Consider the following 15992-nt stretch of genomic DNA (forward strand, 5'->3'; position numbering starts at 1 on the left):
CCCGGACTGCACCACTCCCAGCCCACGGGGGGGAACCGTTCCCTCTGGCATCCAAAATACCCCCAATCGAGCTCTCCAGGGTCTCTTTCATTCGAGGTTGAGGCAGATGTTTTCTATGAGGTCAGGTCTGTCAGAACTCTGACATCAAAGCTGAAGTGCCCTAGATTTACCCCTCTCCTTGATGCGGTCTTCCCCCCGCTCTCCGCTTACGTGGTGGCCACTCCGCGGCTGCCTCTCTAGAGTCCCTCCCGGCCCTTTAAATACCGCGTGGGGGCGGGGGGGTGGCGGAGAGGCTGAGGGTTGTTGGACTCGTGAGTTTCCAAGGTGTTTGTGCGGTCCTGGGCGAGGGAACACTCAAAGACCCCTGACGAGGAGTCCCTCAGTCGTCGTTCTCCTCAGCCTGTGTTCGTGCCGGACTCGGTGCGTACCATCCCCGGGGAAGAGGTCGCGGGCTCTGAGGTGACGGGCCAGATTGGCAGAGGGGGACGCGTCCCCCCAGTAGCCGCCCGACCGCCTCCCCCACTTCACCTCGGAGCTGCGTCCTGGGACCCGCGGCCAGGGGCGGTAGAGCCCGGCTTCTCGCTTCCCCAACCCCCTCCCCCTATCCCTTGTTTGACCTCGAACCGCCGTCCCACGTGGGAGCGGGGCGCGGGGACCGAGTGGCCGCGGCGGGTGTTGGGGTGGCCGCGGGCTTCGGGCCCTGGAGGGGCCGGGGTCGGGGTCGTGGCCGCTTGCCCTCTGTTTACCTCCCGCTGGACCCATGCCAGCGACCGCGCCACGAGCGGCGTCCCACCATCCGGGCTCCGGGAGGGGGCACCTTGTAGCCTGCGACCGCTGGCCGGGCTGGGGTGGGTGAACCGAGCCGCGGTCAGGGCTGGGAGGGGCTCCGATCGTGTGTTTGGGGTTTGTTGCCGGGGTTTCCTCGGTACTCGCCTCGGCCTCCGCTGTCCCCTCCCCCAAGGGTTTGTTTTGACAGGAAACGTGCTGCTGAAGGGGAGGGGCGCCCAGGGGACGTGGGCGAGGGGTGTGTAGATGCGTTCCCGCGACGGTACCCTCAGTTACCGGGAGGAGGCGGGACATGTGGGTCAACCCCAGGTTCGAACCCCTGAGGGCCTCCGGGGTGGCTTGTGCTTCCCAAGGCTGCTACTTTGGATGGTGCCACTCCAGGTCACAGCGATGATTTGGGGTGGCACGTGGACGAACATGGTTAAGTGTTTTCATTAATGTTAAGGAAAACTGTTCCGTTAAACCGAGCGATTTCACAGTGATACAAAGTTTCCTTTCAAAGCAAATCTATTTAAATCCAAAAATCTTGTCCAGATAAAGAGACGTGTTTGCTAGAGCACAGGTGAGGATGGAGATGTGGAAACAGTCGTGAAGAAAGGTCGTCAGGTGACTAAGTCTTGGGAAACATCTTCAATGGTTATCCTGTTATTGTCCCCAGTGGGCCCCTTGGCTCCCAAGATCCCCGTGGTCCCATGGTCTCCAGCCCAGTCAAAAACCTTGCTTGTCCAACCTGCCAAATTTAATGAGGTTATGACAGTGGTTCCCACTTTAGGGGTGCCCAGCCTGCCTTTTCGTCCTGCCTCGGGGGATTTCATCTATCATCCTGGCAGCCCCTGGAGGTTGCCTGACTTAAAGTAACCCAGGGCTGAAGATACCCATTCGTGTATGAAGCAGCTTCAGTGCCCTTTTGTGGAGGGTTGAGGGCCCAGAGGAGGAAACAGGTACTAAAACAGGTCAGCCAGAGGTGGGAGAAGTGTTTTCAAGTGTGCACAGTCCCTAGAAATCCTTTCCCTGATGCTGTAATGTTATGGGTGGCATGAACATCTGCTTTTTAAGACAATGACTGGCTTTGTTGGCCTTTATCTAGCTCTTTGTTGGCTCTAATTTGATGAAGACCAGTATTCTGTAGCTGAATGGAGCAGGCACCTACCTCTCTGTTCTGTTTTTTGCTTTGCTGCGTGTGGATAGCTCTTTAGCACTGCTAGTGTTTAGTAGTGGTTCTAGAGCAGCACTTTGCAGAAGATGAAGATTTCCCATATCATCTGCAGGGTTTTCTTCAAAGTCCAACCTGACTCCTGTGAGTCCCTACCCTTTACTATAGATATATGAATGCTTGTCCTTGCACCCAACCTTGATCAGGTCTTGAAGGATGATACCTGCTAGATGTTTCTTGAAATTTTCTTTTTCATGACTTAACCTTAATTGGCTGGGTTCCCATTCCTCAGGGCCCTGCTGGATAATCTGACTAATTCACTTCAAAATGCTTCTGACTCATGCTAGCTGTAAGCAATTAACCCTTTTGATAATATTTGGGTTTTACAGAGGGATTTTGCAGTACATAAAGAAAGACTCCCTGATGGAGGATTTTCAGTCACTCTGGTGTGGTGGGTGAGAATGATTTTGGTCAATGAACTCTTTCAGTGATGCCCTTTGTGGTATGGCACTGGAGCAGAAACCCTGGGGGGAAGGTCAGCTTGTTATCACATGTGCAAGGGTCCATGTGGTAATGGATAGATCAGTTCAGCAGCGTGGGAGTGGAAAGAATGAACAGTTCTCCACATTTTCTATAGGCATCCTAGAGTGGTAAAGAGCACAGGCTTTAGGGATCCACTGCCTGGATTAGAGCTGTGCCTCTGCCACTGCTGTGAACCCTAGAGCAAATTATTTAACCTCTCTGAGCCTCAGGTTCTTCCCTCTAAAAAGAGAGCAATGATGATTCCTTTGCTAACAAGGTTATAATGAAGATTCAAGAAGATAAAACATTTTAAGCTCTTGTTATAGGGGCTGAATCATAGTAAGTACTCAATAACTGTTACCTCCATTGTTACTTTTTGCTACCAGTTTAGCATTAGGAGGGTGGAAAGTTACAATGTGAAAGTTTCCTTAAGCTCTGGGACTGTGAGTCTTTGCTAATTTGAATTATTGCTGCCTTGGAAACGTGTTGAAATAGGCACTGGAAACTGGAGGAAGAAGACATAGCTTCTTCCTGAAAGGAGTTTAAAATTTAGTGGGGAGACAGATTTGCAGACAATTATCTTTCAGTGACCGCATAATGGGAATATAAACAACGTGACTGAGGCAGAGGAGAAAGGTAACCCAAGTTGTCTTGTGAATAGTGTGACTTAATTTGTGTATCAGTGATGCTCACTGAGCTCTTGCTCTATCCCAGGCAGCATTCTGAGCTCTAAGATGACTAATTAATGCAATGAGTAGGGAACTCAAGGAAGGTCACTTTCAAGTTGTAACATTTGCTTTCAAGTCTGAATGACAATAAGGCTCCAACTGTGCAGTGATCAGGGAAAAGAACATCCCACTGGAAGGGAATAGCAGGTGCAAGTGCTCCAAAGAAGGAAGTTTGGCATGTCAGAGTAACCCAAAGAAAGCCATTATGTTCAGAATATGAAGAACTAGGGGGAGAACGGTAACAGAATAAAGGGTTACTGCTGCTGCTGCTAAGTCGCTTCAGTCGTGTCCGACTCTGTGCGACCCCATAGACGGAAGCCCACCAGGCTCCCCCATCCCTGGGATTCTCCAGGCAAGAACACTGGAGTGGGTTGCCATTTCCTTCTCCAATGCATGAAAGTGAAAAGTGAAAGTAAAGTCGCCCAGTCGTGTCCACCTCTTCGCGACCCCATGGACTGCAGCCTACCAGGCTCCTCCATCCATGGGATTTTCCAGGCAAGAGTACTGGAGTGGGGTGCCATTGCCTTCTCCGAGAATAAAGGGTACAAAGGCCAAATCACAGAAGGATTATAAACCACTGCCAAGAGACCTTGTAGGAGAAGGGGACCCACCTGGAGAAGAACACTTAAAAGGGATTTCTTTTGCCTTTTCTGAAGGGTTCTGGACAATTTCTTGTTTTATTCATTAGGCACTGTTCAAGAAGGACATTGGGAAAGCTTGACTGTCTAGAAGAGATTTTGTAATAGAGTGCTATCTAAGCTAACATAAGAGTGGGAACAATCAAGATCATAAAACTACAGGAGACTGGACTGTTCTGAATTAGACTTGAACTTTTGGTACAGTACTTCTTCTTCTAACCTTTTACTTTGCAGTAATTTCAAACTTACAGAAAAAGTTGCAAGAACAGTACAAAGAACTCCCTATTATCTACCTTTTACTCATATTCACCTATTAGCATTTTGTTCCATAGGCTTCATTGTTTTCTCTTTTTCTCTCATTTGAATCATTGGAGAGAAAGTTGCATATATCATAGGCCTTTATTCCTCAATGGAATAAAGGACACTTTTTCCTTGTCCTGTGCAATGGAATAAGCACACTTATCAACTTCAGTAAATTTGACCTTATAATACAGACAGTAGATTTAAGTACTGTAACCGTGTTGTCAACTGATGCAATAATGTTTGTTAGAGCATTTTTAAATTTGGTACAGGATACAATCTGGGATCATCTACTGTACTCAGGTGTCAAATCCCCTTTCATTATCCTCAAACTTTCTTTGTTTTTTTTTATGACACTGACATGTTTTAAAAATTTATAATTTCTAATAAGAATAAAATAATATTTCATATCTGTCAAGCACTTAGTAGGAGTTTAAATACATAAACTATTTCAATTACAACAGTTCTATAAAGTAGATAATACTGCTGTCCCCAGTTCATCTAAGGGTAAGTTCCCTGTCTCCAGTCTATAAGTATCACGAGTTGAGATAAAGAATCCAGTCCTCCTGGCTCCAGAACCAATGTCCTTACTGCCTTGGAGACATGTGCATGGTGACTGGTGCATCTTTGCAGTTCTAAACCAGTGCCAGATCATTTGCAGGTAGATTTTGCTGCAGAAAGAAAATAAGAAAGTAAAGTCAGTTACTGGACGCAGCCTACGGATCACTGGCAAATTAAAAACTGATTTCCCCCTTATATGTGGTGAAATGCAGGATGAGCCCCTTCAGGTCTCTGTAACTTGTTCCTTCTTCTCTAAAATGCCAGTGGTCATATAGCTATTCATTCCACAATAAATATTTAAGTGCCTCCTGCCTCCCTGTCATTGACCTTGGAAGGAATGATTATACTGCCTTTATTATTACAAAATGTGAAACAGTACAATGGAAAATGTGATTATTCTCTTTGAATAGTGATACACCATAGTGCTTGAGGCTTTGTTTTGGTGTTACCTCCACTCTTCACATTGACTTTACCTTTGGCCATTGAGTAAATCCTACCATGTGGGATGAGATGTGGTGTTCCCAGAAAGTTGTCTAGTTTGTTTGTGAGTTGCACTGGTGAAGGTTAAGTAGATCTAGTTTGTTGGTATTAGAAGCATTACATTTCTTAAAGAAACAACCTGCTTTTGTTGCCACTATTCTAAGAGAGAATCCAAAATAGCTTTAAAGGCAGTCTAATTACCCTTAATGCTTTTGAGTCAATTAGCTTTGTCCCCAGATGACCTATGTGGACACCTGAGACCAAGAAAGGTAAGAGCAAGTATGAAGGAACTTGCAGAAGACTGTTTATACCATGATGCACCATTTGCTTTTGATATTTGTATTTCAAACAAATGCAAGAGTTCTGTCCTCGGTCAACTCCCAGTCTTTGTTATCTGTAGGGGAACATGCTTTTATCACCACAGAATGAAACTATTCTTCCCTCCAGAGGTTCTAATGCCTAAAATGATGAAAACAACAACTACCAAAGCAAATAACACTAACAACAGCAAACATCTGTATCCTGTTTACTCTGTATCAGACATTGTTCCAATATATACTGCCTGAATGAAATCTCTCACCAACCCTATGAATTAGGTATTATTAATTTCAGAATGCAGGCCATTTCTTTTGGCCTCAAAGAAAAGTTTCTGCTCAGATCCATGAAAACCCAGCTGTCATGTAGAGGCTTCTACCAATTAAACAGGATTTCTGAACATTTTGACGCTTTTACATTTTTTTTACATCCCCTATGCCAGAAACTCTACTTCCAGTGAATTGTTGAAAGAAAGCAAGCTGTGTATGTGCTATGCTCAATCACTTCAGTTGTGTCCAACTTTTTGCCACCCCATGGACTGTAGCCCACCAGGCTCCACTGTTCATGGGATTTTCCAGGCAAGAATACTGGAGTGGGTTGCCATTTCCTCCTCTAGGATATCTTCCCAACCCATGGATTGAATGCTCGGTTCCTGCACCTCCTGCATTGCAGGCAGATTCTTTATCCACTGAGCCAGCTGGGGAGCCTGGAAGAAACCATAGTTGCATGTTATTGAGCATGTCTGCCATGAAACATTTGATTTCTCAGAACTTCTAGTGATGTGATGCTTCACAGAACTCTGGGTTTATATAGCATTTTAGCAGTTCCTCATAAAAGGCACCTGATATCTGGCCCAACCCCCTCAGAAAAATGAGGTGAAGAGAGCAGATGCATTGTGGGTGAAGTCAAGCACCAAATCAACAGCAGAGTCAGGCCTCACACCCGGGACTTCTACCTCCCAACCTTTTCATTTTTTCCCAAATCTTTGTACTTACCTGCCTCGTTAAACACAATTAAGAAGCCTATGAGGTGTGCCATTCAGCTGGAGTATAAAAATGAAATGGACAGTTTTAGCTATTAACCTAGTTCATAAATTCCAATGGATGAAAAGCTTTTATTCACTTTTACTTAGAAAAATAGCCAAAGTGAAGAGAAATGATCTCAGAGCATCATGGCACAGTTGTCACAGTTGAATGAATGAAAGAAATAATGAAGTGGAAGCAGAGCTTAAGGTATTCTAGTTTAAGAGTATGACAGGACCAGGGAATATTGAGTCCTAAGCCTCAGAAGGCAGGTAGAGGTGGTAGGTTCTTTGCTCCAGGCCTTAACCTGTGACAGCAACAGGTCTGTAAATGTGGAATATCAGTTTGTGAATGTTCTGGTTGCAATTGTACCAGATGGAATTCGGGATTCCGATTCAGCTGACACCGAATGAATGCTTGTCACACACTTGATGGTGGACAAGACACAGTTTCTGCCTTAGTAAGAGGAGTCAGAAGTAGCCAGGGGAGGAAAATAACTATGAGAGTCTAAGTACTATTGGGCAGATACCAGAGATGTGCTTCAGGTAGACAGAGAAGAGTGCCCTTAGCTCTGGCCAGGCGTAGAGGGAGGGCTTCCTGGTTTCCTTTCCTTGAAAACCAGCATTTTCGAGAAATGCCATCCATGAGAAGTAAAACGTTGCAAAGAGAGAAAGCCAGAGGGAAGGGCAAGCACTCCATTTTGGGACTTGGGGTTTGGTGGAATTGAAAGGATTAGAGTGGACCGTTTTCTTCTTCCTCTAGCGCCAGCCACACCCACACCCCCTTCTATCAGATGGGAGTTAAAGCGCAAGGCTAGTTTGCCTGGGGTAAAGGAGGTAAGCCCACCACTGAGAATGCCAGGGGTCAGACCTTTTGTAGCCTGTGTCCAAGGTGTTTGGTTTGGGGACTCTGGGAGTAGTGTCTCTGTGGGGAAGCTTTCTGGCAGCTCCAGCACCACTCCACTCCCTCCCCTTCAGTCTGCAGAGGCAGCCTCAGAGTTGGTGATTTTCTGTTTGCAAAAGTGGAGGGCTGAGCAAGGGTGCATTTCTATAAGTGGCACGACTATAGAGATTGCTTGGGTGAGGCCAGGGGCAAGTGCCCTTGACTTCTGACCTTCAGTAAGTCCCTCTTAGGCCCATCCATTTCTCTGTCATCATCCAGAGGATAAAAAAAATAGCCCTGTTTCTCTCAGCAAAGGCTCAATCCCTCCACTTGGACAGCTTGCCTGTCCTTTCTGTTGCTTCCTCAGCAGTGCCTTGGTGTCCCCTTCCTTGTCCTCCAGCATCTGACACACAGCTTTAGGTAACTGGACTTTAGAGCCACGAGAGGATGGCCTTGCATATTTTGTTCACTGTTACTTTTCCCTGGGCTTGGTGCACAGTAGGTGCTTAATACATTTGAAAGGGACCATTCGATAAAGGACAGAAATGGTATGGACCTAACAGAAGCAGAAGATATTAAGAAGAGGTGGCAAGAATACACAGAAGAACCATACAAAAAAGATCTTCACGACCCAGATAATCACGATGGTGTGATCACTCACCTAGAGCCAGGCATCCTGGAATGTGAAATCAAGTGGGCCTTAGAAAGCATCACTACAAACAAAGCTAGTGGAGGTGATGAAATTCCAGTTGAGCTATTTCAAATCCTGAAAGATGATGCTGTGAAAGTGCTGCACTCAATATGCCAGCACATTTGGAAAACTCAGCAGTGGCTCCAAGACTGGAAAAGGTCAGTTTTCATCTCAATCCCAAAGAAAGGCAATGCCAAAGAATGCTTAAACTACCACACAATTGCACTCATCTCACATGCTAGTAAAGTAATGCTCAAAATGCTCCAAGCCAGGCTTCAACAATACGTGAACCGTGAACTTCCTGATGTTCAAGCTGGTTTTAGAAAAGGCAGAGGAACCAGAGATCAAACTGCCAACATCCGCTGGATCATGGAAAAAGCAAGAGAGTTCCAGAAAAACATCTATTTCTGCTTTGTAGACTATGCCAAAGCCTTTGACTGTGTGGATCACAATAAACTGTGGAAGATTCTTCAAGAGATGGGAATACCAGACCACCTGACCTGCCTCTTGAGAAACCTATATGCAGGTCAGGAAGCAACAGTTAGAACTGGACGTGGAACAACAGACTGGTTCCAAATAGGAAAAGGAGTCCGTCAAGGCTGTATATTGTCACCCTGCTTATTTAACTTCTATGCAGAGTACATCATGAGAAACGCTGGACTGGAAGAAGCACAAGCTGGAATCAAGATTGTCGGGAGAAATATCAATAACCTCAGATATGCAGATGACTCCACCCTTAAGGCAGAAAGTGAAGAGGAACTAAAAAGTCTCTTGATGAAAGTGAAAGAAGAGAGTGAAAAAGTTGGCCTAAAGCTCAACATTCAGAAAACTAAGATCATGGCATCTGGTCCTATCACTTCATGGGAACTAGATGGGGAAACAGTGTCAGACTTTATTTTGGGGGGCTCCAAAATCACTGCAGATGGTGACTGCAGCCATGAAATTAAAAGACGCTTACTCCTTGGAAGAAAAGTGATGACCAACCTAGATAGCATATTCAAAAGCAGAGACATTACTTTGCCAACAAAGGTCCGTCTAGTCAAGGCTATGGTTTTTCCAGTAGTCATGTATGGATGTGAGAGTTGGACTGTGAAGAAAGCTGAGCGCCAAAGAATTGATGCTTTTGAACTGTGGTGTTGGAGAAGACTCTTGAGAGTCCCTTGGCCTGCAAGGAGATCCAACCAGTCCATTCTAAAGGAAATCAGTCCTCGGTGCTCATTGGAAGGACTGATGCTGAAGCTGAAACTCCAGTACTTTGGCCACCTCATGTGAAGAGTTGACTCATTGGAAAAGACTCTGATGCTGGGAGGGATTGGGGGCAGGAGGAGAAGGGGCTGACAGAGGATGAGATGGCTGGATGGCATCATGGACTTGATGGACTTGAGTTTGAGTAAACTGCAGGAGTTGGTGGACAGGGAGGCCTGGCGTGGTGCTATTCATAGGGTCGCAAAGAGTTGGACACAGCTGAGTGACTGAACTGACTGATTGAAGGAACTTCAGGTATTTCCAGGCATTCTATGGGTAGTTGTGGTTTCATATTCCGACAGTTTTAAAAGCTCAGAGAACCTCATTGCTGGTTCAGGTTTAAAGACACTCGATGCACTTTTATTGTCATTACCATCTATTCAGGATTTGAGGTGCCTCTCTCCTCAGGCCTGGGTTTCCCCTTAGTGTCAGCTAGCACCACACTCATGTATCAGGGCCAGCTCCTTCACAGGCATGGCTGAGGATCCTGAGTTCTGGCCTGAGCATCCTGCATACCCCAGGTCTCCTTTCCAGGGAGTGACTGGGCCCACTGCCCTGCCCTGCCCTGCGAAGCAATCTGATGTCCCAGAAACAGCCCTGGATGTTGAGTCCAGGGACTGGCTTTGTGGCACAGCAAGTCTCCCAGAGCCTGTTCTCCCCCAGCCTGTGAACCAGCATCTTTGTGCCTGCTTGTTCATTGGGTGGCTGTGGGTACTTGGTAAATTATCAAGTACAAACCAAAGATTGGGCCTTATGCTTTATAGTGTGGCAGTTTGTGGCAAAATGGATGAGGAAAACCTATACACTTGCCAGCCAGAGCTGTTACTTAGTAGCTCCTCTTTCTCTAGGAGGCTCACAGACAACTAAAGAGACTGATTTCAAAAATATTTTATGTAAAACAAAGAGGAATAGTAATAGCTAACATGTGAATGCTGTGTTAAGCACTTTAATAAGATGAATCCTGTTTCATCTTCAACCAGCCCCATGAGGTGTCTGTCAGCCCAGCTTTACTCCGGAGGGAGGAAGTTGAGTGACTTCTCCAAGGTCACCTGGCAAAAGGCAGAACCAACTTCTAACCTGGAGCCCCACACTCTTAACTCTTGCCCTCCCACACTTCAGCAGCCCTCTGAGGAGAGAGCATGTGCTCTGTACATTGTTTTTAGAGGATCTGTTTTTGCTGGGAGCTGCTCCATGTTCACACTGAGTATGTCCCATGGGAGCTCATACCTGTGCCTCTGGAGTCCCTTTCTGAAGGCAGTCTTGCAGGCCTAGTAACAGGCTGGCCTGGGTGCCATGGGAGGAAGGAGGTAATCTGCTGGGGGCCTTTCTGGTGTTGTGTCACAGAAGACGTGGCTGTCTATGCTGGAGGAGGCACGGGCACCACTGGTGGAAGCACCGTGCAAGGTTGACGCAGGGTCTGTTTGTCTGTGCAGGTGCTGTCTCTACCCACACTCCCGCAACACAAAATGCCCTTCAATGGTGAGAAGCAGTGTGTGGGCGAGGACCAGCCATGCGATTCTGACTCTTCCCGGTTTTCCGAGAGCATGGCTTCTCTCAGTGACTACGAGTGCTCCAGGCAGAGCTTCACAAGTGACTCCTCCAGCAAATCCAGCTCTCCGGCCTGTAAGCCGACAGGGAGTAGAGCCTGGGGGGTGCTGGGCATGGTTCTAGACACACATGTTTGTTTTATCTTTAAATCAATATTTTAAAAAATACTTATTTATTTATCTGGCTAGGCCAGGTCTCAGTTGCAGCCTGCAGGCCCTATTTTTAGTTGCAGCATGCAAACTCTTAGTTGTGGCATGTGGGATCTAGTTCCCTGACCAGGGATCAAACCCACGCCCCCTGCGTTGGGAGCGTGGAGTCTTACCCACTGGACCACCAGGGAAGTCCCTAGATGCATGTTTGAGTGAGAGCAAAGTCCTGACTTCCCCTCCTTTCTAGACATATTGGAATGTCACTTGAAGGGCACCCCAGCTGTCTTGTACACACTCTCAGCAATAAATAGCCACTGAATATTAAAAAGCAGAGACATTACTTTGCCAACAAAGGTCCGTCTAGTCAAAGCTATGGTGTTTTTCAGTAGTCATGTATGGATGTGAGAGCTGGACCATAAAGAATGATGAGCACCAAAGAATTGATGATTTTGAACTGTGATGTTGGAGAAGACTCTTGAGAGTCCCTTGAACTGCAAGGAGATCAAACCAGTCAATCCTAAAGGAAATCAGTCCTGTGTATTCATTGGAAAGGCTGATGCTAAAACTGAAACTCCAATACTTTGGCCATCTAATGTGAAGAACAGACTCATTGGAAAAGGCCCTGATACTGGGCAATATTGAAGGCAGCAGGAGAAGTGGATGACAGAGGATGAGATGGTTGGATGGCATCACTGACTCGAAAGACATGAGTTTGTGTAAGCTCCAGGAGTTGATGATGGACAGGGAAGCCTGGCATGCTTCCCTATGAGGCCATAGGGTCTCAGAGTCAGACAGGACTGAGCAACTGAACTGAACTGAAGTTTACAGTCCATCTGTTTTTATTTTCATCACAGTCTCTGATCTTTGGTTTGACTGTAAATCAGATCTTCCAACCCCACCCTGTCTTCTCTCTCACTTGGTGGAAAACTGCTCCTCGAGATCTTTTTTTGAGTCACATTCAGGCAGAATTCAAATCAGTCCTTTCTGATTTACGTGGAAGGAAACTTGCCTCAACTCAAGGGTCAGGCAGGAAGTGAATCTAATGGGTTTCCTGCTGATTTCAAAAACCGTTGTGCAAATCACCCCAGAAAAGGGGTGCCCATGAGGAGAATTACTACACCAGGGATGTGAGAGTTAAAAGATGGCCATAGAGACATCTTTTTCCTTTTTTGTGTGTGGATGCTAGAGATGTGCAAAGCAGTGTATTTGTCTTTTATTTATTTTTTTTAAGCTTTTTAATTGACATTTTATATAGAAAATATAACCCCTTAAGTTGTCAGTGCAAATGCAGAGAGAAGCAACTAACATTAATATGATCAAATACCCTCTTTGGAAAAAGCTTGTTCATCTGTATTTAAGTTAGTACATTCTCATTTTTTAAAACATGGAAAAGTAGATAGAAAAGAAAATATTGCCTGTAACGTCACCCAAAGGTGACAGCTGTGACAGTGTTTTGTCGTATTTTCATTCTTCACATAGACATACATGTGCACATGTACTCTTTTTGCTTACTATTTTAACTAAAACATTTACTCATGATAATGTTTTTTTAAACATTTTTATGACTACTTATTACTTTATCAAGTGAATATAACATCAGTTTATTTAACTTCTGTTTATCATTGGGCATTTAGTTCATTTCCTTTTTTTTTTTTTTTTTGCTTTACAAATAGTGCATTATGAACATTGTAGTGCATAAAGCCTTTCGAAGAATTCCTTTGTATTTAATTAGGTTCCTGGACTAAAGGGTACAGACATTTTCAAGGAGAATGTTGATGGGAAAGAGAATTGGCAAAAGAATTTGTTAGCAGCCACCCAGCTTTCAGTGCTTTCTCTCATTCTTTATACTATATACAGGGTTGACGTCTCCAGCAGGGCACCTGGGCATCCTGAAGAAGGATTTTACTAATTGTGTACCACCATTCCTTCCATTCCTTCCTCCTCCTCGTCTTCCTCTTCCATCTCCCTCTTCTCCACCATCTCCTTGTCTGCTTCTCATTTCTGAAATTATTTTAGATAGCAAAGCACTGGTGGCAGTCAGCATTATTTAAGGCAGTGGTTTTTAATTAACAGAAGCTGAGAGTTCCAGGAATGATTTCAAAAAGACATGACTTACTAGAATAATTTTTGAATAATATTTTTCAAATAGCTGAAATAATTCTTTATTCCCTATTTCCTACTGAGAAGTAGATGATCAACTTATCAGATTTATTTTAATTATCTGCATTTATGGAATTTTTGCCACGTTCCTTACTTAAATTATCTTGTTTAATTACTTCAGGACAGTCCTTCGAGCAGGTTAAGTTATGCTTCAGTGAGGTCAAATGGTAACCACCAATTAGCAAAACTTATAATTATGCTATACTGCATAGTTTTAAAAAATCAGTTAGTTCATAGTGAGCCAGCTTAAATTAATATTATGAATTACAGTATAAAAAGTAGTCATCAATTTCCTGTAGAGTACATGTAATAGATGCAGATAGTAGTATGTGCTGAAAAATGAAGTGATTTAATTTTTAAAAGTAACTTGTAATAGCCTATACTAATAAAAAATTTCTAAGAAACATTTGACAGTTTATTATCAATACAGTAACTGAAGCTATCAAAGGAATTTAAAAATTTTTGAAGCCATAAGTATCAAGCATGGGAATCTACCTGCTTTAGTATACATTCTTCTTACTTGTAAAACCTTGAAAATAATACGCTGGAGTAGCTTAAACCTTGTGTGCATCAGAACGTGTCACTAGTTGGCAATCCTCTTCCACAATTCCTTTGTTTTCTTTTCAGCAACGAGCCCTCCCAGGGTTGTGACATTTGACGAAGTGATGGCTGCAGCAAGGAACTTGTCAAACATGACTCTTGCTCACGAGATAGCTGTAAATGAGAACTTTCAACTGAAACAGGATGCCCTCCCTGAGAGCAGGTAACCTGGAGGCATCTGTTGTGCATGAACTGTGCTGCAGGCTCTGTGTGTGTGTATGTGTGTGTCCTGCAAACACAAATATTCACACTGATTCCTGGACAGTCTCATATAATGTCTACTGGGAGTTAACAGTACAGTAAGCCCCTACATATGAACCTTCAAGTTGCAAACTTTCAAAGATTCGAGTGTGCCCCTGTATGCCAGCTGTTGGACTGTGCTACTGTACTTTTAAAGGTACAATACTGTAAGACTAAAAATGTTGTATTTTTTGTGTGTGCTTATTTTTTGTGTATTACTTGTGTGAAAAATATTATAAAACTATTACAATATAGTACTCTACAGCCAATTGTGTGAGTTGGGTACCTAGTCTAACTTTGTTGGTACAGGCATGCTAAGTCACTTCAGTCATGTCTGACTCTGCAGTCTCATGGACTGTAGCCCACCAGGCTCCTCTGTCCATGGGATTCTCCAGGCAAGAATACTGGAGCGGGCTGCCATGCGAACCAATTGGACTTACAGACGTGCTCTCAGAATGGAACTCATTCATATATAGGGGACTTACTATATTTAGTTCTCTAACAAGGTCTTTTATTTGTTTTTAAAACCATTCTTCTAGGGAATAGGTCACTCATAGAGTTTTAGAATTCAGTTTGTATGTCACTTCCTGAGCGGAGCTTTTCCTGACATTCCTGAGCCCACTAGACTACATGAAATCACCTTCTAAAGACTCCTAAAGCCCCCTCTCCCTCTGTTAAGGTGTCTTATAATTGTTAAGGTGTCTTATAATATTAGGTTCGATGTCTGTCTTTTCCACTGGACCCAAAGCCCTGTTAATGGAGAAACTATGTCTATATTGTGTGCTCTGTTCTTATTGCCCAGCAGAGTGCCTGACACATTGTACATGCTCAAGAAATGTTTTCAGCCTGACTTATTAAAAACTGATATTCAGATTGTAAAAGATAAATGAATGCAGCTGAGCTGCCAGAATGATGCGTCTGTCTAGAAGCCTAGATAGGAGGTAGGAATCATAACAGCATAGGGACCCCCGGTTAACATCATGCCCAAGGGATCTCTAGTTAGAGCCATGTCCTTATACCCCACCTCAGTCTTTCCAGTTTTGGTGGTTCACAAGTCCCCTGGGACAAAGAGAAGAAAAGGCTTGAAGCCATGACTGCAGGTGAATAAGTTTTAGAGGCAAAATTGGCCCATGGATAACAACACTGAATCTGAAAGCTCACAGTGCCATTTATAAATCAGGAGGCATTCTCTCTATCAGTGAAGACAACATATATTTGATTCCATTCAGCAAGTTTTTGTTTTAAAGCAGGAAAAGAGTAAACATAGTAGTTTTCCTTTTTAAAATTATGGATCATAGTCCTCCTCCTGGGGATGTTCATAATAATCATGAATACTTTTTAAGATTACTGGCCAAAGTAGGTGTATCTGTTTGGTTTTCTACGGTGATCGCATTTCACTACGATCCTTTTTATCAGCTCTGCTGCTCTACCCCCAGGCTAGGTCGCCATCGTCTCTGACCTGGACTCTTTCTATCCTAGCTGGTTGTCCAGTCTTCATCCTTAGCTCCTGGAAGTCCATCCTCCACATACACAGTCAGCCACAGTTATCTTTCTAAAGGGTAAATCAGATTAAATCCTGATTTTGCTTAAAAACCTTCAGTGGTTCTATCACACTTAGAATAAATATTCCAACTCTATAGTATGACTAGCAAGGCCCTTCTTCACCAACCGTGCCTCTTATTCCTTCCCTCCTGATTGCTTCAGCCACACTGGCTTCCTTGGTGATCCTGCGGCACACCAGCTTGATCCTATCCCGAGGATTTTTTCCGTCTTCCTTCTTTTTTAATGTTTTTCCCATAGGTCTTTACCAGCTGCTTTCTTTTCCCCATTCGTGTCTTAGAGAAGCTTTCTTCTACCGCCCCATAGAATGGGCACCCTCTTCATCACTGTGGACCGCATTGTCTTCCTCTGCCTTCCTTGTGGCTCTGAAATTGTCTTACTCACTGTCAGTGTGTTTTTTGTCTTTCTGTTC

General features: G+C 44.4%; 1 protein-coding gene across 1 annotated transcript in view; it reads left to right on the top strand.

Annotated features, from left to right (window-relative positions):
• The first annotated feature begins 286 nt into the window (after positions 1 to 286).
• The window catches only part of TCP11L2 (t-complex 11 like 2), a 41788-nt gene continuing 26082 nt past the window's right edge, over positions 287 to 15992 (top strand). Inside the window, exons 1-3 of the mRNA XM_052639339.1 lie at positions 287 to 420; positions 10757 to 10946; positions 13808 to 13943. Of these exons, the coding sequence (XP_052495299.1) occupies positions 10790 to 10946; positions 13808 to 13943 (293 nt within the window). The 5' untranslated portion in view covers positions 287 to 420; positions 10757 to 10789. The remainder of the gene's footprint in view (positions 421 to 10756; positions 10947 to 13807; positions 13944 to 15992) is intronic.

The sequence above is a fragment of the Budorcas taxicolor genome, chromosome 5 (assembly GCF_023091745.1).
Source record: "Budorcas taxicolor isolate Tak-1 chromosome 5, Takin1.1, whole genome shotgun sequence".
NCBI classification, from domain to species: Eukaryota; Metazoa; Chordata; class Mammalia; order Artiodactyla; family Bovidae; genus Budorcas; species Budorcas taxicolor.